The sequence below is a fragment of the Arachis hypogaea genome, chromosome 19 (genome assembly GCF_003086295.3).
Source record: "Arachis hypogaea cultivar Tifrunner chromosome 19, arahy.Tifrunner.gnm2.J5K5, whole genome shotgun sequence".
NCBI classification, from domain to species: Eukaryota; Viridiplantae; Streptophyta; class Magnoliopsida; order Fabales; family Fabaceae; genus Arachis; species Arachis hypogaea.
In genome coordinates, this window is record NC_092054.1 from 16,293,336 (window position 1) to 16,315,675 (window position 22,340).

The 22,340-nt window shown below is 36.4% G+C and overlaps 1 protein-coding gene across 1 annotated transcript; it reads left to right on the plus strand.

Moving 5' to 3' along the window:
- Positions 1-1,061: 1,061 nt before the first annotated feature.
- Positions 1,062-5,449, plus strand: LOC112777996 (protein FAR1-RELATED SEQUENCE 5-like). The gene is made up of 5 exons (XM_025822368.1): positions 1,062-1,160; positions 1,691-1,844; positions 1,954-2,162; positions 2,273-3,901; positions 5,414-5,449. The coding sequence occupies exons 1-5, from the start codon at positions 1,062-1,064 to the stop codon at positions 5,447-5,449; spliced, it is 2,127 nt and encodes a 708-aa protein (XP_025678153.1).
- The last annotated feature ends 16,891 nt before the right edge of the window (positions 5,450-22,340 follow it).

The window sequence follows — 22,340 nt, forward strand, 5'->3', positions numbered from 1 at the left end:
CTGTAAATCTGATTTAGGCATTTTCACGCAAGTAAAATAAGCCCATTCTAAGTTTGCCTGATTCTCCTAAAGTCATGACCTTTGTTCTAGAAATATATAAATCGTCCCAGGGTCTTCTGATTTATGTAATACGTTAACCACTGCACGATTTATGCTGAATTTGGCACACCACATCGGTACCCAGTCAGCATTTACTCAAGTTAATAAAGTTTAAGACCCCTAACGATTGATCAAGAGTAGGAGTCTATAAATACAGGAGAGTGGTGTAGGAGTACTTTGATTTTTCAATTTAAAATGACTTATTTTAAACGGTTAATTTCGTTGTAACTGAACAGACAAAAATAATCATATGAATACAATAATATGACTACGTTTATTGTTATCAGAATTATTAAAAATTTAATTTTTATTAAAACTATTTAAAATTTATCTTAAAAATTAAAAATAAATGTTTCTATAATTTGAATTATTAATTTCATTAGGAAGAACAACTTAAATGAAAAAAGAGTACTGAATTTTAATACGTAAATTTAAGTTACCTTTTTAAACACTTCCAAGGATATAAGTTGTGAGTACTATTTTTTATTTAATTTAGTATTCCTAATGAAATCCAGAAGTTAAAATCAAAAGATGTATTCTTAATTTGTTAAGTTAAATTTCAAATACAAAAAATTTAAATTAAAATTTGAATTAAATTTGATATCAGTAAACGTAATCGTATTATTGTATTCATTTGAATGATTATGATGCCAATGAGTTATACTTCAACAGGTACAGTCTCTGAGTAGTCGCTTAAGATGTTGCAAGTTCAGTAATTATTACCTGAAAAATGAACCTACCTGCATGAACTGTAAAAAAAGTATGAATAGTGGTGCTGTTATAATTTTAAGCTTTATAAATTTAAATATGGCATATGTCAACAAAAGATATACATGTATGTAATGCTTCAGGGGATAAGGTTTTGAGACAGCAAGTGTGAGTGTTGTGAATGTGTACGTCAAATTTTTTATGTCCGTAATTCATGGTTCGTGTAATTACTTGTATGTGTCTTGCAGTGAATAATGGGATCGACTAGCAAGCTTGGTGAGCAGCCGTGTATGTGGAATGAGCCTCTTGAGGATGACTGGATGGATGGCAATGTTTGTGTTACGAATCAACAGGTATGGTGCCTATACCTTGCAATCCTTATGTATAGGCTGCGAGTTGAATTAAACTAGAGGGTTTTGTGCTCTTAAGATTTGTTGTTGTAGTTATTAGGGATTGTTTAGCATGTCATGTCTGCGATTTGTTAAATGAGTTTCGGCGAACTGATAATGGAGAAAATATCTTTCATAGGCCATACAATAAATTTAAAGTGTAAAATGTATCATAAGTTGTAACATGAATATGTAAAGTTAATCAAATTAATAATGAACAGAAACGTAGTCATTAGAAGTATATAGTTGAAGTTGATATCGTTGAAGTAGTCACCATATTATTAAGACTATTAATAAAAGAATTTGGATTATACAATTTAAAAAATAATGTAACCTTCAAGATTTTCACATTTTGTACGTTTTATATGCCCTGATTAGTTCGGTTGTTTGGATTAGAGTAAATGTTGGAAAATGAATGAGCTACAGTAACATCATAAGAATGATATTTAGATCCGGCCAGCTGATAATGAAAGTTTTTTTTTTAATTCCTTCAGGAGACAATGTTTGATACCGTAGTGGAGGCAGATGGTGACTTATCTGATTGGGAAGGTAGGGGGGCTTCGCTGTTGCCCAATTTCTTGGGTTTGGAGGGGTTGCAAGCTGAAGATGTCCTTCAAATGGAGTTTTCTACACCTGAGGATGCAAGCGGTCTATAACAACTACAGCCGACTAAAGGGCTTTGCATCACGACGAGGTAAGACGGTTAGAAACACTGCCGGTGAGATTGTGAGGTACACGTTTGTGTGTAACCGGCAAGGATTTCGAGGGAAAAAATGGTTGGAAAAGGTTGATCGCATTCGGGAACATAAGGTAGTTACCCGATGCGGATGTCTTGCCGAGATGAGGATTAAGAGGAAAGACGGAAGCGGGAAGTGGTACGTGTCGCGTTTCGTCGAGGAGCATAATCACGAACTGGCATATGAGAAGCTTGTGGATTATTTACGGTCACACAGGAAGATTTCTGAGGTAGAAGTTGCTTAGCTAACCAGCATGAGGGAGATTGGGATTAGCATTCTGAAGATATATGAGTCATTTGCAGCATAACTAGGGGTTTTAACCTGCTTACATTTACGAAGCAAGATATGTATAACGAGGTGCGGAAGCAGAGAGGGCTCCAAGGTGGAGACGTAAATGCAAGTATAAGGTACCTAGAAGGTCTGGCACGCGTGGATGGGAAAATGTTTTGGCGGTACAAGGTTGGAGACGGGAAACACCTCTGCAACTTGTTTTGGAGCAACGGTCGTTGTCAGAAAGATTATTTGTTGTTCGGTGACGTCCTAGCATTCGATGCAACGTATGGCCGTAACAAGTATAACCTTCCCGTTGTTGTCTTCTCCGGAGTAAACCACCACAACCAGACATGCGTTTTTGCTACAGCTATGGTTTCCTGCGAGTCACATGAGTCTTACATTTGGGTTCTTGAGAAGTTTTTGGAATGCATGCAAGGAAAGGCACCACAGTCTGTTATCACCGATGGGGACCCAGCCATGAGGATAGCGATTCAGTCTGTTTTTCCTGATGCGCATCATAGGTTATGCGCTTGGCATCTTCTGAGAAACGCGACGTCTAACATATGCGACCCAAGATTCACACATCTCTTTAAACACTGCATGTTGGCTGATATGGAAACCGATGAGTTTGAAGCGCATTGGGAGAACATGGTGAACGAGTGTGGTGTTGGGGACGTTGACTGGGTGAAGGACTTGTACAGTAAAAAGTATGCATGGACAACAACTTACATCCGAGGTAGATTTTTTGCCGGGATACGTACTACATCTAGGTGCGAGTCACTACACGCCAAGCTCGGTCAGTTTGTTAAGAGCCGGTACGGTATTCTGGAATTTGTTACCAATTTCCAGAGGTGTGTCGATTTTCTTCGCGACAACATTGATGAGCTAGAATTTCGCTCTTGGTATGGTACACCTGTATTACAGACGGAGTTTGTTGAGTTGGAAAAGTCGGCGTGGACGAAGTTCACTCGCGAAATGTTTGCTAGATTTAGGGAAAGCTTGAAACGGTGCGTACGTGTTAGAATATGCGAAATCAATGAGACATTGCACCTGCATGTGTATACTCTACAAAAGTATCGGAGGCCTGAGATGACTTGGCAGGTTTATAGGGAGCCTACTTCTAATATCTTTAGTTGCACGTGCATGCGAATGGAGTCGTTCGGAATTCCATGTGTGCACATTGTGGCTGTGTGTGTCAGGCTTGATTTAGCGGAAATTCCTGAAAGCCTGGTTCTGCGCAGGTGGTCCAAGACAGCTAAAATGGAGATAAATAATAAAATGGTTGACCACCACACTGCTGACCAAAGCGTGACGTATAGAACAAGGTTGGGTGCGTTCTCGCAGCTATGCAAACGGTTAGGGAAGGTGGCTTGCATGAGCGATGATGACTTCAAGGTTTACTCGAAGAAGGTTTTATCCGATGCTGTTTTCCTTGAAATCAAGTATGGCCTTCGACCACCAAACAATATTTCCACACCGGCAACAGATAATATAGTGAAAGACCCAATTCGTGTTAGAACAAAAGGCACAGGTCCGTGCAGTCAAGCTGGGGGTTCTGCTGCGAAGACCAAAAGAAAGTGCAGTACGTGTGGGAAGCTCGGGCACCGGAGGACACGCTGTCCTAACAGAGATACGCCAACTGCAACAACAAATGTGACTGCCACTGCTCGGGGGCATAAACGCAAGCGATCAAAGGTTATTTATAATTTAAACCTTCAATCATTTCATATTATGCAACTTACTACACTTAAACTAATGCTTTGGTGTTAAATATACTTCGCCTATTAACTTTATGCTGTCAAGCTGCATGACGTACAATAGTTGTTATTTCAAATTGTTTGTTTTGACCTTGTATTCTGGTGACATTAGTAGAAACCTATATTTTTTTAATGTACCTTTCAATGCATATTATTCCTAGTCAGACACGTAAAAATTGACACTCCACATTTACTTTTGGCAAAAACTAAATTTTAAGCAGTGAAGTTAAATTTTTTGGGCCATCATAGTTTCTGTGCTTCAAATTTACTTTTCATATGTTGGTTTGTTAGTATTGAACGTGACTAATTGTGTGTGAAAACATCATGTTACATGTTGCGGATCCTGTAATAGTTTTCCAAATGATGGAAAACACACACTGATGAAAAAAAGTCACAGGTGAGGGATGTCTCACATTGACATGAGAATCTGTGTGATAATTTCACAAAAAAAAATTATACAATCTGTTGTAGCATTAATCCCGTTGGCTCTTTCATTCATTTAGGGGTTTGGCATTATCACTTTAAATTGCATGTTTTGAACCTATCAGTGAATCAGTCATTTTAGGATGCTTACGTTTAGGGGTATGTGTGTTTATTGTCTTTGTTCGTTCATGTGTTTATGGTCTATTGAATTTTCCTTTCTTACTGTACCTGTAGTTAGAAGATATAGTATTTCTTTTTGTACATATGTCATTTCTTTTCCTGTGTTGAGGAACCCATGCTTTTCACTCGCAAATCAAAATTGAAGGTAGAGTTGGTGTTTGCCTAATATAGACAGGAGAGTAATGGTTTATTGAATGATGCCTGGTACTGGAGATAGTGGTTAGTTAATTTCTCAAGTTGCAATGTTTTCTTCAATTCGATTCCATTCCATTCATCTCTGTGGCTTTGCTAATTTAATGCTCTTACCGATACAAGGAAAAAAAGGTGGCCGGGTGTTACTCATGGCTCAAAATTCGGATCAGGCAACTAGCCAATTTCCAAATCAATTTTCTCTTGCAGACCCCTGATAGTGTCCCTACTGTGTGAGGTGCCTTGGATCCATCCAAATCCGGGCCAGTTGTGCTGCCAATATCATAGGGTCCTGTGAACTGTTATTATGTGTTCAAGAACTTGTAATTCAGTAGTAATGTATCCCTTATAAGGATTTTTTTGTGAATGACATGTGAAAGGAAGTTTCTGTTGGTTTCCTAAACCGAACCATGTTCAGAATGTGAATCCCTTCTCCTTTTTTGTTAAAGCCTTCACGCAACGTCGTGGTTGATAATTTTTGTTGCATATAACAGGCATCACATGCATCATTGCATGTTTCTCCGTCAGTGGCCTTGAGGAATCGCTGTTCTCGCAAGCTCCAACAACCATGCTTGTTTAAATGCATTTCATGAGTGTAAACTCTTAGGGTGGGGGAAGGTTTTTCTTCATTCAATGTATTTGCCACCTACATTGGCAGGGTCTTATGTCATTGGTGTTTCGCATTAGCACTTGATTAAATTGCATTTTGTTTATAGTGGCCAGCTTAGACAGTGTCGTTTTCTTTTTGAATTGTTCACTGTGCCTTAAAAATTTGGTATAGTCAAAAGTGATTGTCCTTTTATTGGGATCAAAGGGTAGATTGATTTTCTTTTTTCATTCACATGCCTTTTTATTAATAACTCGTTAACTATTCTAACATGAGAATGGATCCAAAAAAAAGTAAAATCGCTGTTGAAATGACAATGTAATTCTTAAATAAAATATCCTTAACCATTCACTAATTAACTGCATAAGGTACACCAAATTTTGGTAAGGAACATGCTGCGACTTCTACTAGGTACCAATTCCATGATTGGATAAATACTAGTAAGAACCATTTCCATGAATGGATAATGACATGTCTTCATGTATTAACAAAATGCCACAAGGTCCTAACCTATTTACTATTGGCCATATCCCCAATTAATTTTAAGTAGTGGTAACTGGGGAGTGTGGAAGTTGTGCTCTAGGCTGTCGACAGGACCACTAGTTTCCACACACAAAAGTAGCCATCAAACTAAAACGAAGTTTACGGTACCCTATATTGACTAAATCAAAATAAACCAAGAAATTACTAAAAGATTACAACGACATCAAGGCCTGTTGGCATGATAATCAAAGATAGCCTACAAGAGTATGCTCTATACTTATGTCGCTGCCCTAGTTGTTTATGGAGAGTCACTCCTTAGTGCATACAAGTTTCTTCCAAGCGGCCTCTACCTTGGAATCCACTGCAGCCCTCACCTCGTTGCATTCTAAAAGAACTATTCTCGTTGCCGTCTTCATCCTCAACTTCAGTCAGTCCATCTAGCAGTAATTAAAGGAGAATCGTGAGAAGCCAACACTTGCATTTATCAGACATAAATAAATTATTTTGTTAGCCAAACCTGCCAAGGAAGATTGCCTAGTGTGAATTTGCCCTCCATTTGGAGCCAGTTCAACATCCATAGACATGAATCATTACTGCATAACAACAACATAATAGGGAATTCGTGAAGGAAAAAATAGCCAAATAAGTAACAATGGTTTAACTGAACTGCATTAGTCAATGTGAATCGTAAATTTACCAGTCCGGGTGGCAAGGGACTCCTTCCGAGTACTGAACCGGTCCCCATGTCGTTGGATCAGCAGAAACATGTGTAAAATTCTTCAGGTTTCTATCCTGCTTGAAAATACTCGCTAGCATCAGGAGCTGCACGCGGGTCAGATGTTACATGAAGAACTTACTCATGAAGACATTCGCGACAGTGTAAACAGAACTCATTTTTAGTAATCAAAATCGTTAATCAATTTTTGATCTACTCACAATAGTTTGCATGTTGCATTCCCTCCGCTCCTTATGCTCAGGGGCTCTTGTGATGTCTAGGCTGTACACAGCAGCATGCTTGATGTCCACAACCATCAGGTACCATGTGTATGTTGGTTCGCATACTGGCACAAAAACCTGTCACCACAACCAGGTCAAAGGACTTTTTAAATTGCTTATCAACATAAACAAGAAGGAGAGTTCAGTTCCTTACATGTTCAAGCCTACTTGTTGCCGGCATCCATCCGTTCAGGTATCTTTTCATGTGTTATGCAAGTTTCCATGGAGAAACAAATCTAGTAGGCTTGAAGTAATGACAACGAGATATGTGTACTTAGAAATATTGATCATTTTTTCCGAAAATGTAAGTACCCATTTTGCATTCATCATATGTTAGGTCCATGTGAACCGTTGGCCTAAATACCATTTGGAACCCCTAACGAATCAAAAACAAATTTAAGCATGAACATTAGTGAATATATACGTTTAAGAAATTTACATTATCGTTATGACTATGTTAAGCACACAGTATTTCAATGACTTGCCAGTGGAATTGACAGAACGGGAGAATCCATCATGTTGGGCATCCCGTATGGTTTGAATCCAGTCCCACCATGCATAAAGGGAGTAGGCATGGTGGCCTGCTTTGTGTTTAAAGCGGTTGTGGGCTGGATACTGAAGTGCTTTTCTGTTGTGTTCGTTGGCTTCGACTCAATCGGTTCCAACTTTGGGATCTTCAGTCGAGTGTTACACTTCTTGGGTAAGGAGAATACATCACACACTTTAGTGGTGCTCTCAAACTGAGACAGGTTAGGCAGTTCCATGAAAACCTGCACAAATTAGCCTTATGAGTTTCTCATTTATTTTATTTTCAAAGGTAACGATTCAATAATTTTCCACGTTCACAGACTTAACCTTATCACAAGCTACGGCAGCAGATTCATGTGTAACACCACTGGATAGGCAGGTCCTTTTTGGCAGTCCAGAGCACCAATAATGTGAAAGCGACCCCTTTGGGAATCCTGACCCGGCCTTGCCTTGTGTGGGACGAGGAGTTGAGAGTGTCTCATCTATGATGATGTCATCATTATAACCGAGAGAGTTCGGCACAATGATATCTAGCGTTGAGTTGGTTTTCGTCAAGCAAACTGTCTTCCCTTTCTCTACCAACTTCTGGACTTCGGAACGGGACCCAAATGCATTCGTGACTACATTTCTGGTTTCCTTGTGTCGTAATAACTCAGTCTCGCTGATGGTGTAACCTTCTACACCGACCATCCCTGCTGCTGTGCATGATATAGTGGTAGCCGCAGTGGGACTCCCCATCTGCTCGGTTAGCAAGGATTGGATCTTTGTCACTGACTTCCCCGTCTGGAACATTGGCCGCTCCAGTGCTGAGATGCGTTCTTCTAAGGCAACTGTCCTAGCATCGATCTTCTATGAATTTGGTGAAAGAAAAGTTGAGCATTAGTAATGAACGGGATAGTGGTTACAAAACTATTGACATGTTTCGCATTTTTAAATAGGATGATGAGAGATTGGTGAGTTGGAGTGGAAAAAATTTATTATAACACAGTGGACGAAAATGGGATCACCGCATGTGGGTCACACAATGAAGTTCAGTGTATCCGGTACAAAAGATACTGACTTTGTTCCAAGGCGAGGCACATTTCATGTGTGTGTTGTACGAAAAAATATTTAAAATCCCAAGTTTAACGCATTTCTTAGTAGATAATCAGATACGGAATTAAAACGAACCTCAAGCAGATTAACTGTGAGCACAAGTAAATCATCCTGTTGGACCTTCAAATCATGCATCACGTTCTCCCCCGGCCTGGCTAGAGCACTCTGTTGCATGACCAACATTATGAAACATAGTGTATACCGTCAAAGAAAAAACAATACATACTTGGGAAATACACAGGGAAAAAGATTCTCCAAGGAACACCTTAAAAAGGGTTTCCGAAAAGGATAGCCTTACCACATTCATTGTTAACTCCAAATTAAGAGTTTTGGTTCCGTCTTCTACTGAGACGCTTTCAGCAGGACCCAGTTCTAGGGATGGTACGACACTAGAACAAAAATAGAGATGCTTAGTCCATGAAATGAGTCGTCGTAACGAACAGAAGATGAATATTGACAAAGCGAATTAGGGGAAGGACGATCGAAAATGTCCAACAACAAAATAATCCCATAGATATAAGAGAAGCAGATAGATACTTACGCATCGTTTGATCCAGGATCCTGCGACTCGTTCATCTCACGCCCATTGTCATCCACTCCCGACATTGTATTTTCGCGAAGATCTACCCTTTCCAACTGAGAACAGTACAGAGATAAGGTTGCTTTGAGAGTTGGAGTATTCCACTACTTCAGTGACAAATTGCTATTATAGAACTCCATTCAGTCATACTGGAGTGACTGTGACCACTGATTTGACCTGTTCGGGTTGGCCCACTTGCTTCTCGGTAAAAATAGGAACCTTCAAATAAGTAAGAACACAACATGCTTGGCATGTCACTTAAGAATACATCTCCACTTTATTGTAACTAAATGGCTTTGTTAAGTATGTAAGATCAGACAAAACGAAAAGTATTCACCCCTACCCTAATGCTTGTTCTTCGGAATTTTGAATTTTGTAATTTTCAACATTATCTTTGCCGCTACACGTTAAGCAATCCATCTTTTCCATTTTGATTAGGTTTACTAAGATATCAGAAACCCTATCTGAGATAGTGACGTGTGGCTGTGTTCTCCGACTGTATAACCGTAGCCACTACTGCTAAGCAACCCAGTCCCTATACCCTATGTGGAAAGCATACCATTTTCTACTAAAGGACTCCTTGTATTCGTTTATTTTGAAAATTCAACTAAAATCTACGCTAAAAACTAGTGGGCCCATTTATCTCAATGTAACTGTTCGGGAAGCCCAGTTAGGGAGACTTGGCTAAGGGACACTACGAGAGCATTAGTAAGCTACCACATTTTACCAATTGCATGTCAAATTAATTAACCAGAATATAATAAACTAGGTAAGATCGGTGGACCAAGAATTGCATCATAGATTGTGAATTTTCTTTTTCTTTTATAAGCAAAGAAAAAGGATATCAGCATAAGTGCATTGGAGATGGCCGAGGTAGATACTGCACGGAGAAATATACGTAAATTTTGTTTTAGGACTTATGTTAAATAATTCTAATCTACATTATGTGTTAGATCTTCCTGAAAATTATATTTAGTTTCACCAAGGGTTTTTCAAATTCAAACCGATCCAAATTAAACCGCTCATCAAATCCAATCCAAACCGAAAATCGATTAAAATCGCACTAATTTGGATTTGATTGGATTTTTTTTTGCAAACCGCTGGATCGGATCGGACATCAGATCAGATATACTTTTAATAACCGATCCAATCCAATCCAAACTGCACAACGTATTATAACATTATTATTTTATTATTATATTTACAATTATACTTATAATATGCTCAATTTGTTATATATTTTTATATTATTCATGTATTATTATTATTATTTATTTAATATTTTACGTTTAAAATGTTATTCATTTATTTATTTTAACTAACCTATAATTTTATTTTTATTGTTGTGTTATCATTAGGTTTTTAAGATATTGTTGAGACTTGTTATATGCATTTAATTTTTTAATTGACGAAACCGCAAATCCAATCCAATCCAAACCGCTTTAAATTGGATCGGATCGGATCGGGTTTTTTTTTTTAAGTTATCCAATCCAAACCGCACCGCAAGTAAAATTAGTGTTACGATCGGTTGAATTTTTCACTCAAAGCCAAACCAAACCGCACCGCGAACACCCCTAGTTTCACCTACAACAAGTTATGGCTAAGTAAAGTGTTCATTATAAGACAGGCAAATATGGTTGGCTTTTGTGTTAATGTATATTTATTTAAGAGAAATAATATGAACATTAAAAAGATTTAATAATCGATACGACCAAAAATAGGATAGAGCTCGCCGAAACGAGAATTTTGACACCAATTTCGCAAATTTTCACCCTAAATTTGGACCGAAAGGACCGAACCGGTTGAATCGAGTTCCAAACCGAACCGTGGATCCAACCAGACCCATACTTAAAAAGGGGACAGACGCTCTTCTTCCCCATCCTGCATCAAACACGCTGAACAGGTTAGGGAAGTAACTGAGCACCCTAACCTTTACTCAAATTTCACCTCTCATTAACTTCTGAAACGGAGCTTCGATTGAGTTAACCCTAACTCAAACACTACCCTCTTGATCTCCGTTCACACTCAACGCAAGTGAAGAGCTTTTTCCTCTCTCCGTCGACGCTCTTCTTCCCCATCCTACATCAAACACGCCAAACAGGTTGGGGAAGTAACTGAGCTCCCTAACCTTGACTCAAATTTCACATCTCATTTACTTCTGATCCGGAGCCCCGATTGAGGTAACCCTAACTCAGACCCTACCCTCTTGATCTCCGTTCACACTCAACGCAAGTGAAGAGCTTTTTCCTCTCTCCGTGGACGCTCTCTGTGTCGCAGGAGCTTCTTTGACCAATGCAGCCGCCGCTCGCCTCGTACGATCTCATTCACCGGTTCAGAAATCACTGCAGTCATCGTACAGGGAAGATCGCTGCCTCCGGTGGTTGCGGAGGTAGTCGAGTCGTCGTCGTTCTCACTGCTCTGGGCCAAGCCACCTCCTTCATGGATTGGGGACTTCTGGGTAGAAACGGAAGCCAGATCGTCTTGACTTGGAGCAACTGGGGGGTGATACTTGCAAAGATAATACGACGCTGAAATCAGAATAGATCAGAGAGGTATAAAGCATGTAGAGTGATATATTTTTTTGTTTGTGACAAGTGTGCAGGGTGATGATAATTATTGTATCCTATCTTATCTAGTTAAAGTAAGGGAGGTATTTGAATATGAATATTGCTTAAAGAGTCTAGGGGGCCGGTTCGAGCCTTTTAAAAGGAAGAAGCAGGTAAAAACTGGTAACCGAGGTGGAAGACCGCTTCCCGTGGGGGATTCACGGGCTACATCCATAACATAAACCTAAAAAATTTTAATTATGTTAAAAATTTTAAATTTTAATTTTTAAAAATATTAAAATACTTTAATAAATTATTTTTTAAAGAAGAAAACAATTTTTGAAGATTGATTTTAAAAAAACTCAAATACCTTTTAGTTTGTTGCTAAAGGACTAAGATATCCTTTTAAGCAATAATTTAACAAAATATTAGATTGTCTTCATATCATTAAATAAGATTATTAATTGTATCAATTAAGCACTCGAATTAAATATTAAAAATACTAAGATAACCTTTTTATTTAAATCTAAAACAATTAAAATAATATTTTAAAATTAATGTTACAAACATTAAAATTAATCCTTTAAATTAAGATTATCGAATTATATTAGAAATTAAAAAATTCAACTTTTAAGAATAGTAACATACTGATACAGTTTACTCTGGGAGACTAAAATGTGATTTAGCATAAATTTAAAGAATTTAATTTTGATGTTGTTACTGTAAAATACTTTTATACGTGTATTCAATTATGTAGTGACATGTCAGCAAAAATAACTACGTTTTACATTAATAGCATGATTGGTCATCTAAAAAAAATTATAATTGAACGACTATGTAAAATATTTTACACAATTAATATATCAGAATTAAATTTTAATTTAACAAAACAAAAATATCATGATTGTTTGATTGAATTATAAATTAGATGGTTGAATCTAATTTTTAAAACATTAAAGTACCATGCTGGTTAATTTTTAGACCACCTTTCTGAAAAAAATTTTAAGATTAGTACTAGATTTTAGATTTATTTCAATTTGTTTTCACTTTTATACGTAATATTTATATTACAACATACGTTTTATTTCCATATCACAATATTTTTGTTAAATTATTCATATAATCAATTGTCACCAACATAAAGAACGGCGAATAAAGTATAGGAAGAGTTTCAGATGTACCTGGAATATTGATGTTCCAATTGTTTTAACCGTGGATCTGAATTATAAAAAATATATATAATATATATTAATTAAAATCAACATTTAAAATAAATAAAATACCGATATTCTCCGATAAACTTAAAATTTTTCCTAAAGTATATATTAAACTACATACTTTAAATTAATATAAAATATTAGAAAAAAAGATTTACTAAATTGTTTGAACCAACAGAATAAAGTAAACATAACGATAATATAATTGTGATGAGGAACTTATCTAAAAATTAACATTAATATGTGTTTATGGATAAAGGAACTCTAAACGAGTTTAGCTTTCTTCAACTTTAAAGTTGAAGTGCTGAGCTTCCATTCAAAGCAGAAGTTGCTCATTCTTTCAAATACAATGACAGGTTTTAAAGAAAGGACATATTTGATTTTAATATTAAAGAACTAATAATGTGATAATTAATTTACGTAGGAATCTAATTTACAGTTTAAACTTCTAATTAAAAATTTTTTAAAAATAATATCAAATTAAATTTTTTGACAAATCCAAAGAACAAATTAAATTTAAAAATAAATAGATAATTTTAAAAATCTCATTTCCAATGAATTTGAAAGGCATTCTTTAGTTTTTTACTATTCTTACTTAACTCAACAAACTTTTTTAGTGCGTGCCATAATTTTAGCACCACTATTTTTTAGATGAATTTTTAGTCTTCTTGATATTCAATGTCAGGATTGTGTAGTTCTTCTACTATTTAGTTGAACAATTCTATACCCCCTCTTCTATTATAGGCCCCATAATTAACGGTGACAATCTCTTAGGGTATTGAAGTGTTTTCGGCCATTTTCTCTTATCCTGAAATCTCACCGTTTGTGACAACCAAAATCACAAATTGGAATACGCCCCGACCGCTAGGTTTCTCCAAGTTGCATATGGTACCGTTCTTATGAAACGTGTTCAGCGTTGACTCCGTAGTCAACTACAAGCCCTGTCTAGTGTGATGCGACGTCCATGAATAGACCACACCAACTCCTTGAATTTGTGTGCGCATATCTCGAAAACTACAATGCCAAATTTTCCCCAACAAGCCTCCATCAGCCTCCAGAGACATTATTTGCGATGATAATCCAAAAAAGGACATGCTTTTCACAACTCAGCTATAAAATCCTAGCACCCCCAAACCACAGAAATACTACCGCCACCACAGTTTTCTACAGCACCATGGAGCGTAGGATGCAGCATTTCACCTTCTTCGTTGTAACAAAGGGAAATAACACCGGAGTATATGCTTCCTTCGATGAAGCCAATAGGTAGATTCTTAACTATCCAGAACCCGAATACCAGGGGTTCAATAGTTATCTTCTCGCACTCCATGCCTATGAAGCTAGGATGGCAATGATACGGGCAGAGAGGGAGGCAATTGCAGATGTCATGGCTGAGACAGGAATAGTGGAGTCTCCTCGGCGTCCACCCCGAACGCTCCCAACCGCTGATGGACGCGTCACTCCCGTTGTTGGTGGTAATAGTATCCTTCTCTCACTTACAAATGCAACTATAAGAACGTTTCATATGCTGTTATTAATTTGTAGTTATTGATTGTTGAAAAATAACCCATCCCATTAAAATTCTAGCCTATGAATGAACAGGAGCCCCGATAGTACCAAGTGATAAGAGTGCATCTCATGACTTCGCCCTTAACAACAGCATGGAACTCTGGCTGACGATGTATTGCTACGACACTGCGATCCCCGCCCCATGTTTCTTCCGTGAGGAGAAATTTCACCGTGATCACGAACCCTTGTATGCCTTCAGTGTAATCATTCCAGGAAACCCATACGGGGTAGACGTCAGTGCCAAGGGTAGGTACTCCTTCATTGAGGATGATGCCAGGGAAGACGCCGCTTTCATGATGCTGTCTATTCTCCTACAGAAAAAGGGTAAGGAGGTGAGGGACTTCAACTACCTTCGTGTCAGGGTGCTACAGCGGGAAGTAGCAGATCTTCAGAAAGAGGTAAGGAATCTGGAAGATAACGTGCGGAGGCTTAAGTCGGAATACGAAAGCAGCATGTACTGTGTCACCCCGTAGTTTGGAATACAAAGGCAATTCAACTAAGGCATTGCTACTGTAATTTGTGTTATATTTCTGTCTTTGTCTGATTTAGTTGGTTTATCCCTTTTAGTGAGACGCGTTTAAGAATCACAGAGTACTGTTTCAATGAAACCAATTTGGCAAAAAATGTTATGCTCAGTTCTAAACTTACACAGAGTAACCAGGCATCACAATAACGTTGCTTTGTTTGGAGAACATAGTGTATCATAATCGTATCACACGGTTTACATAGTTCGGAACAAGTACCCTTGGAAATCTAGGTCCGCTCCCAATTTTTCGTGGTGCAGTTGCCGTTCCATTGCTCTAGAGCATTCGTAGCAAACTCAAATGAATATTTAAATGTATATGATATGAAACCTCCTTCAATATTTATAGCCAATTTTGATTTTTGTTTGAGGGCATTTTTAAGTTTATAATGGTGGTTACTTTGATAATAATTTCGTGAGCTTAAATAATCAAACGATTGTGTTTTGAACCGTGAAATAATGGTACATGTATTTCGGCTTAATATCTTATTAAAAGCACGTACATGACATTTTTGGGTTTTCCAACAAACTAATTTTGCTGATGTTGGATTCTCTATGAATATGACAGAAATTTCTGAGAACAAGAATCAAAGCTCATCTGCTATTTGGTATTTGATGTTGAGTCATCTTCGACTTGAAGAAACAAAGCTAATGCTTACTAAATGATCCTTGAAACGATGAAGCAATAAATAATAAGCGATGAATTTCAGGGGAGGTTACTGTATACTTTATCATGCATAGCATTACCTAAGCTCAGGGTAGGTCAATGTAATTCACCACAGAAAACCACAAGAATCTTAAGATCTGGTGCAATTGTAGATTGAAATTGAGATACATTTAATTAATGACCAAGAATTTTACGAGACATATCCAACTACAAAAATTCATGATAAACTCAAAACTGATATAGGAAATGCAAAATAGATCAAAAAGAATTTAATTGTACAATGCAACTATGCAAGTAAGCCAAATCAACTACTAAATTCTGTACATACTCTTTGACACCTACAACTAATAAGCAGAGATGATTTTCTGCATAATAAAATGAACACAAGAAAACGATAAACAACTTCCATGAGAAACATAAGTGATTCACTTGCTAAAAGAGACATGAAAATGTTGAGCACAAAGTACATTAAGAAGTTGAATTCATCTCTTAGCCCTACTAGGAAGTAGAAAACTAGACTTGATGAAATGGAGATGAGGAAAAGGAATGGCAGCTGGACAAGAATTGTCCAAGTAAAAATACTAGTGCACTTGAATGCTGGTTAGATTCTTCACATTCATGCATCTGATTGAGACTGTATTTCTTCCTTGAATCAAAGTCTAAATACCATATAAATTCAGTACAACCCGGTTGATCCATTTGCAGCATACATACATTTCTTTTATATATTCAACATTCTCTGATCAATGGAGAACTTCTTTCATCAACCAACTGTCATGCAAGTCACACATTTCAGTTAAAAGTGGTAAAATTTAAGACCAGTTTGAAAATCTAAAAATATATCAACCAAAAAGAACAATACAGAACACAAAGTTGGCAAATACAAAGTACAAAACAGCTAAAGTGGTTCATTGTTTTTTCTCTTTTCTTCATCAAGTAAGAACAAAACTGTTTAAAGGGACCAGAGAAAGTAAAGCAAGGATCTTTAAACGAATCCAAAATCTAAATAAAAAATAAATAAAAGGGAAGAAGAAGCGGTGTGAGAAAAATGGGAAAAAACAAAAACAAAAATAGGAACAATACAGAAGCATTTCTGAACCAGATAAGCTTAGAAGAGAAACATGGCTTCCAGCCAAGAGAGCAAAGCGTGTCTTTTCCTTCCACTAAACAAAACACAAAACCCATGTTTTGATTTCCATAGAAAATGGTGACAGAATCACAAGAAAGAACCGAACTTGCACCTTCGTAGAATGTAAAAGAACAAAAAGCACTGAGAAAAATGCAAAGATTCCTCTTTTACCTATGTTACATACTAAAACTGAAGAACCAAGCCAAAACAATGTAGAAAGATGCAACATTAATCTTATGCTAATAAAGCTTTTAGTGCAAATAACAAAACAGAACAGAACAAAAAATGGAGAGAAAGAACAGCACCTGGATCTAACTAAGCATTCAGCTGAGTTGAGCTCAAAGAAGTAGTGAAATGTGAAAGCTTTGACAAAGAGAAACACTCAAAGACAAAGAGAAAGACCAAAGCTTTAAGCTCATATGCTATAAAGACACTGCTGACTGCTCCACTTCAGTGTATTGTGTAAACTTAGAAAATAAATTATGCGATCATGGTTTATATTTTATTTGCTATTAAATAAAAGGGTAAACTATACTTTTTGTCCTTAAAGTTTGGCAAAAGTTTCAAAAATATCCCTAAGTTTTATTTTGTTTCAATTTTGTCCCAAAAATTTTCGATTTGCATCAAATATACCCTCGACGGCTAAATTTTCAAAAAATTTAAGACCAATCTAACAATAATGCATAAAAATTATGTTTGATTTACTTGTGTTGACGGGTTGTTATTATAAAATTATTGTTGAATTGGTCTTAAATTTTTTGAAAATTTAGCTGTCAAGGGTATATTTGATGCAAATCAAAAATTTTTGGGACAAAATTGAAACAAAATAAAACTTAAGGGTATTTTTGAAACTTTCGTCAAACTTCAGGGATAAAAAGTATACTTTACCCTAAATAAAAATATAAACTTTGCTTATATTAGTATTTAGTAGTCACACACTCACCCAAACCTCATCCAGTATTATAGTTTTGTATGCATTTGCTTTTATTTTATTTGCCACAATGCGACACAGCTGTGCCACAACAAGATACACAATCTAAAGAAATGGAGAGTAACGTTAAATTCAATAAGTTTCTTTCCAACAAAGAAAAAATGCTGAATATATGCAGCCTCCTGTGGCCAGCAAAGTCAAAAACCACAATCACGTGTACGGCATTTCATGCTTCGAAATTTATAAGGTAGGAAAACTAAAACAAGATATCCACAACATATATGTACCTCTCCAACAAAATCCCCTTTTTCATGTTGCGCAAAATGTCTCTCCCGTGTGTGAAATTTGGTCACTTCAAATTGCATAACGTCTCCCTCATGCCTGACGAAAACATGATTGCTACCCAAAGACCAAACAACATGAAGCCATAACCTTGCTATTCTTCCTCGTCTGATCCATCAACCTAATGTGCGCACGCAGCCTGTTGTTATCCCCGCTTGTGTGCCTCCTCCTCATGAAGTCAGCAACAAAGACGTGCACATTAACAGAAGTTACTGCATTTTTAATTTCTATTGCGTAATACTTCGACGGAAAAATAGATTATAAATCAGATCAGTTTCAATTACCTGCATTCCTATTGGATATCGTACTAACAACAATCATCATAGAATGTGTTGCCAACATCACGAGGTAGCATCAACTTTTTTTAAGAGAAATATTGGAAAAGCCTGCGGAAACGAATATTGTTGGAGCTACCAATTGGGATGAAATAGAAGTAAAATGGAGCAAGAAAGAAAATGATAGTGTTTGAATGAACAAAGGTTGAGACAGAGTTGTAGAGTTATTGGGACTAAAGCAAGAGTTTCTCGTGGAATTTAAGTACAAAGGAGAATCTAAATTTAAATCCACGGCGATTCGTTCGACTGCTTCCGAAATTGATTACTCAAGTTTCAGAGGTTTTCATCATATTGATCACCATCATATGAATAGGAAAATTATTTCCCATACGACGGTCATCTTCATGGAAACTTATCAAACTTGAATAATCAATCTCGGAGTCACTCGAATGGATCACCGGGAATTTAAATTTAAATTCCCTGTTATACTCAAAAACAACGAAATAATCTTGCTTTAACTCCGATAACTCTACAACTCCGTAACGACCTTCATTCAAACAAACACTAAAATCTTCTCTCTTCCTCCATTTTACTTTTATTCCATCCCCAGCTGGTACGTCCAATAATATTCAAGTTTTCAAATTCCATTACAATAATTCTTTTATCAAAATTTATGCCACCTATTATGTTCGGCAACATGTGCTCGTTTAATTAGTTACAATCGACTAACAAAACTGAATAGCTACTTAGTAGTTTCAGGTCTGTCCACATCTTGCTAACATTTTATTTTGAACACGAAACATGCAAATTTAAATGGGTCCTCAGTACTGTGTCTTCTTTCAGAAATCTACTAAATAGCATTGCGTTTCAAAATAAATTTTTGACTTCATAACAAGTTCAAACGCAAAATGTTAATTCTGACCATACCTACTCCTAGTCAATATTTACAATTAACTAGGCCATACAAGAAGCGCCTCCATTGCAGGAAAGTATACCTGCAAAAGAAAATTAATTATTGTTCAACTCCACATTCAAAAAGTTTTAATTGGTTGCTGCTACGTAAATTCTCAAAAATGAAGACCACGTGAAGAAAAACGCCTTGACAAGATATATTAATCAAGGTACTTGGTCGAATAAAAAAGGTTACATCAACTGCTTACAGATAAAGCTCTCCTATCTCTTACCAAGCTGCTAATTTTTCCTTCCCTTAAAAAACGGTTTTGAACTACTAAGAAATGCAGCAGATCTTACCTGGTGAGATAATGAATGCATGAATGATGAGAGTGATTTATTAATGTCAAAAATATCAGTCAATATATTATAGGTCTGCAAAAGAAGTAGCTGATCAATAGGAACGAAATTTTTTGGTATATTGCAAACTAACAAACATACCCAGTATAGGAACACAAAAAATGCATCCCTGAATTAGGAGACACAAAGTTAATAAAACCCTTTTTTGTTTGCATGGACCAAAACAAATGCTACTAAATTTAATATGGTTTCCAACTTTCACGTGACATAAATTTATAATAAGAACTATCCTTTACTTCTCTTCAGGTACTCAAATTCTGTTACTAGCTTTCTTTAAGACATTCACAAGAAGTTACAATCATCTTCATGCCAACATATTATAACATTTATTTAATTCACAAATTTCCATAAAAATTTTACAGCGTTTTCAACACATACTTTGAATACATTCAAGGTTTTAACCAATCAAAATTCACATTTCACGACCATATATTCATAAACTATTCAATATCGGCATCCAAGCAACAACATTGATCTCTAACTGGGAGAATAAAAGATAACCAAAAAGCCAGCAACTTCTGATGCAACATGAAACAAACCTAATTATCAACTTATTCAGCAATTTCGGGCACCAAACAACTGTGTGTGACATTATTTACCAGCACTAATCTCCTTCTTAATTAATTATTTAATAATTATAAGGCAATCATCAACTGATTAAAAAAATGACACAAGGACAAACTTCAACGTCACTCACCTCGCCAATTGATACACACCAACTGAATTGCCTATGGCAGAACAATATTGGTTTTGCATCCGCATCTGTCATCCCATACATTCCGGCAGTAATCTATAACCAAAAATTTATATAAAATAAATTCAACAACTAAAATTCAACAAACGAATAACCTCTTTCATAACCAAAATTAGAATATCAGGATCTCCAAATATAGGTGGTTATACTTACATTTTTTCCAACGTCTGGGTATGCTTCCTACACTTGTCCCACCACACTGCACACTCGATCGGTAATCGCTGACATCAACACTCAGGATTTCATCCACCTAATACGACAGACTTTCAGATTCATCGGAATGCATCTCTCTCAGCCTCTCTCAAACAGATCTCGGAGTAACCAAATTTAAACGAAGTTTCATATCAACAAAGAAAAATATCACACACCTGAATGGGAGAAGATAGGCACCATGACTTAGGTAGCAAACAAGAAGGCATGATACAAAAGATGAAGAGGACGTCTCTGATTCTGATTGTCTTGAATTGGGGTTAGAGTTTTTATTATCTTTCATCGTTACTTGGAACCTTCTACATTCACCCATTATGTTCTTTTCGTCTTCGGATAAGATAACGCAATCTTATCCTGAACCAAAACCCAAGCCCACCAATCACACCAGCATGAACACGAACCACAACCTCCCACCGGATTTCACTTGACACTATCCACATTGCTTCATAAAGCAATAAGACCATCTCTTAAACAAAGGGCTACTAAGCATTGGCATAATCCAATAACACCAGCCTGGCCCATACTTCAAATACCTCACATCCTGGCCCATACTTCAAATAACTCACATCCTGGCCCATACACTTCTCAGTAAGCCGTTCCTCAAGATAGCTGGCTTTCAATTCCACCAAAGCGCCACCAAGGGGCATTAACGACCCCTACTGCCTTATAAACCACCTAACGGGAGATAACCGCAACATGAGGTCACGTCATGTGGTGCGCTAAAAATTTTATGCATCATTTTACCTAAATCCATCTCAATCATAATCGTTTGTTTATTTAATTGTTAAATCCAATGGACACTTTACATGGACCATCAGAGTTCCAGAAAAGTGGTTTGGACCATTGGAAAACTTTCCAATACTATAATATATTGTCAAACAAATCTAATATAAAACTCACTAAATATATTACACTGTTCATCTACCTTATATAACAAAAATCAAAATATTTATCATTAAAAATTCTATTTAACTATTATATTCAAACTTACCAAATACATATAATGAAACAAAGTTTATTACATGTATGAATAAAAAGAACAAATCCAAATACGCATATCATCGTTGAGAAAATATTTAAAAGTGAGGACCAAAGGCTTGCTAAGTAGGACAATTTTCACACAATGAAGAATAGAATAGAACTTTATTTTTACTTTGACATATTATGAGCACTTGAAAAGTCTAGTTAGGAGTGTTCATAAATTGGGTGAAATAAGGGTGAGCACGGGTAGCGGGTACCCGATTATCTGTTCGAATTCGAACCGAACCAATTAAATTGGTTCTGGAACCAACGGGTAATCGGGTCTAACCGGAACCAAATCAATGACCTTTGATAGTGATTGGTTCGGGTATCGGTTCTGGGGGTGCAGAATCCGAACCAACCCGTGAATCCGATCATATATTAATTAAATAAAAATATATATATGACTTTTAGTGAGATTATTCACTATTAATATGTTTAGATTTTAATGAGTTTAGTTTTTAATGTATTTGGTGTTTAACATATTTAGATTATTTATATTAATGTTACATGTTTATTGTACTTGTTGAATTTTTAAGATAAAAAATTGGTTTTTTTATGAATTTCAAAGTCATCGGGTACCCAATTACCCGAACCGAACCAATCCGTTCTACATCGGTTTGGTTTGGTTCGGATACATACAAAAAAAATATAAATCCGAACTAAATCGAACCAATTACATTTTGATCGGTTCGGTTCTAATTTCACATTGAACCCGAACCAAACCGACCCGTGCTCACCCCTAGGGTGAAATCGAATTTGTTCTGACTTAGATTCGATTCTAAATATACACTGGATCTATTTT

Excerpts from the sequence above, each read along its gene's own strand:
- LOC112777996 (XM_025822368.1), top strand. The coding sequence starts at position 1,062 with ATGGGATCGACTAGCAAGCTTGGTGAGCAGCCGTGTATGTGGAATGAG. Across the intron at positions 1,161-1,690 it reads TTTGTGTTACGAATCAACAG|GAGACAATGTTTGATACCGT; the intron begins GTATGGTGCCTA and ends TAATTCCTTCAG. Across the intron at positions 1,845-1,953 it reads TACACCTGAGGATGCAAGCG|GATTTCGAGGGAAAAAATGG; the intron begins GTCTATAACAAC and ends GTAACCGGCAAG.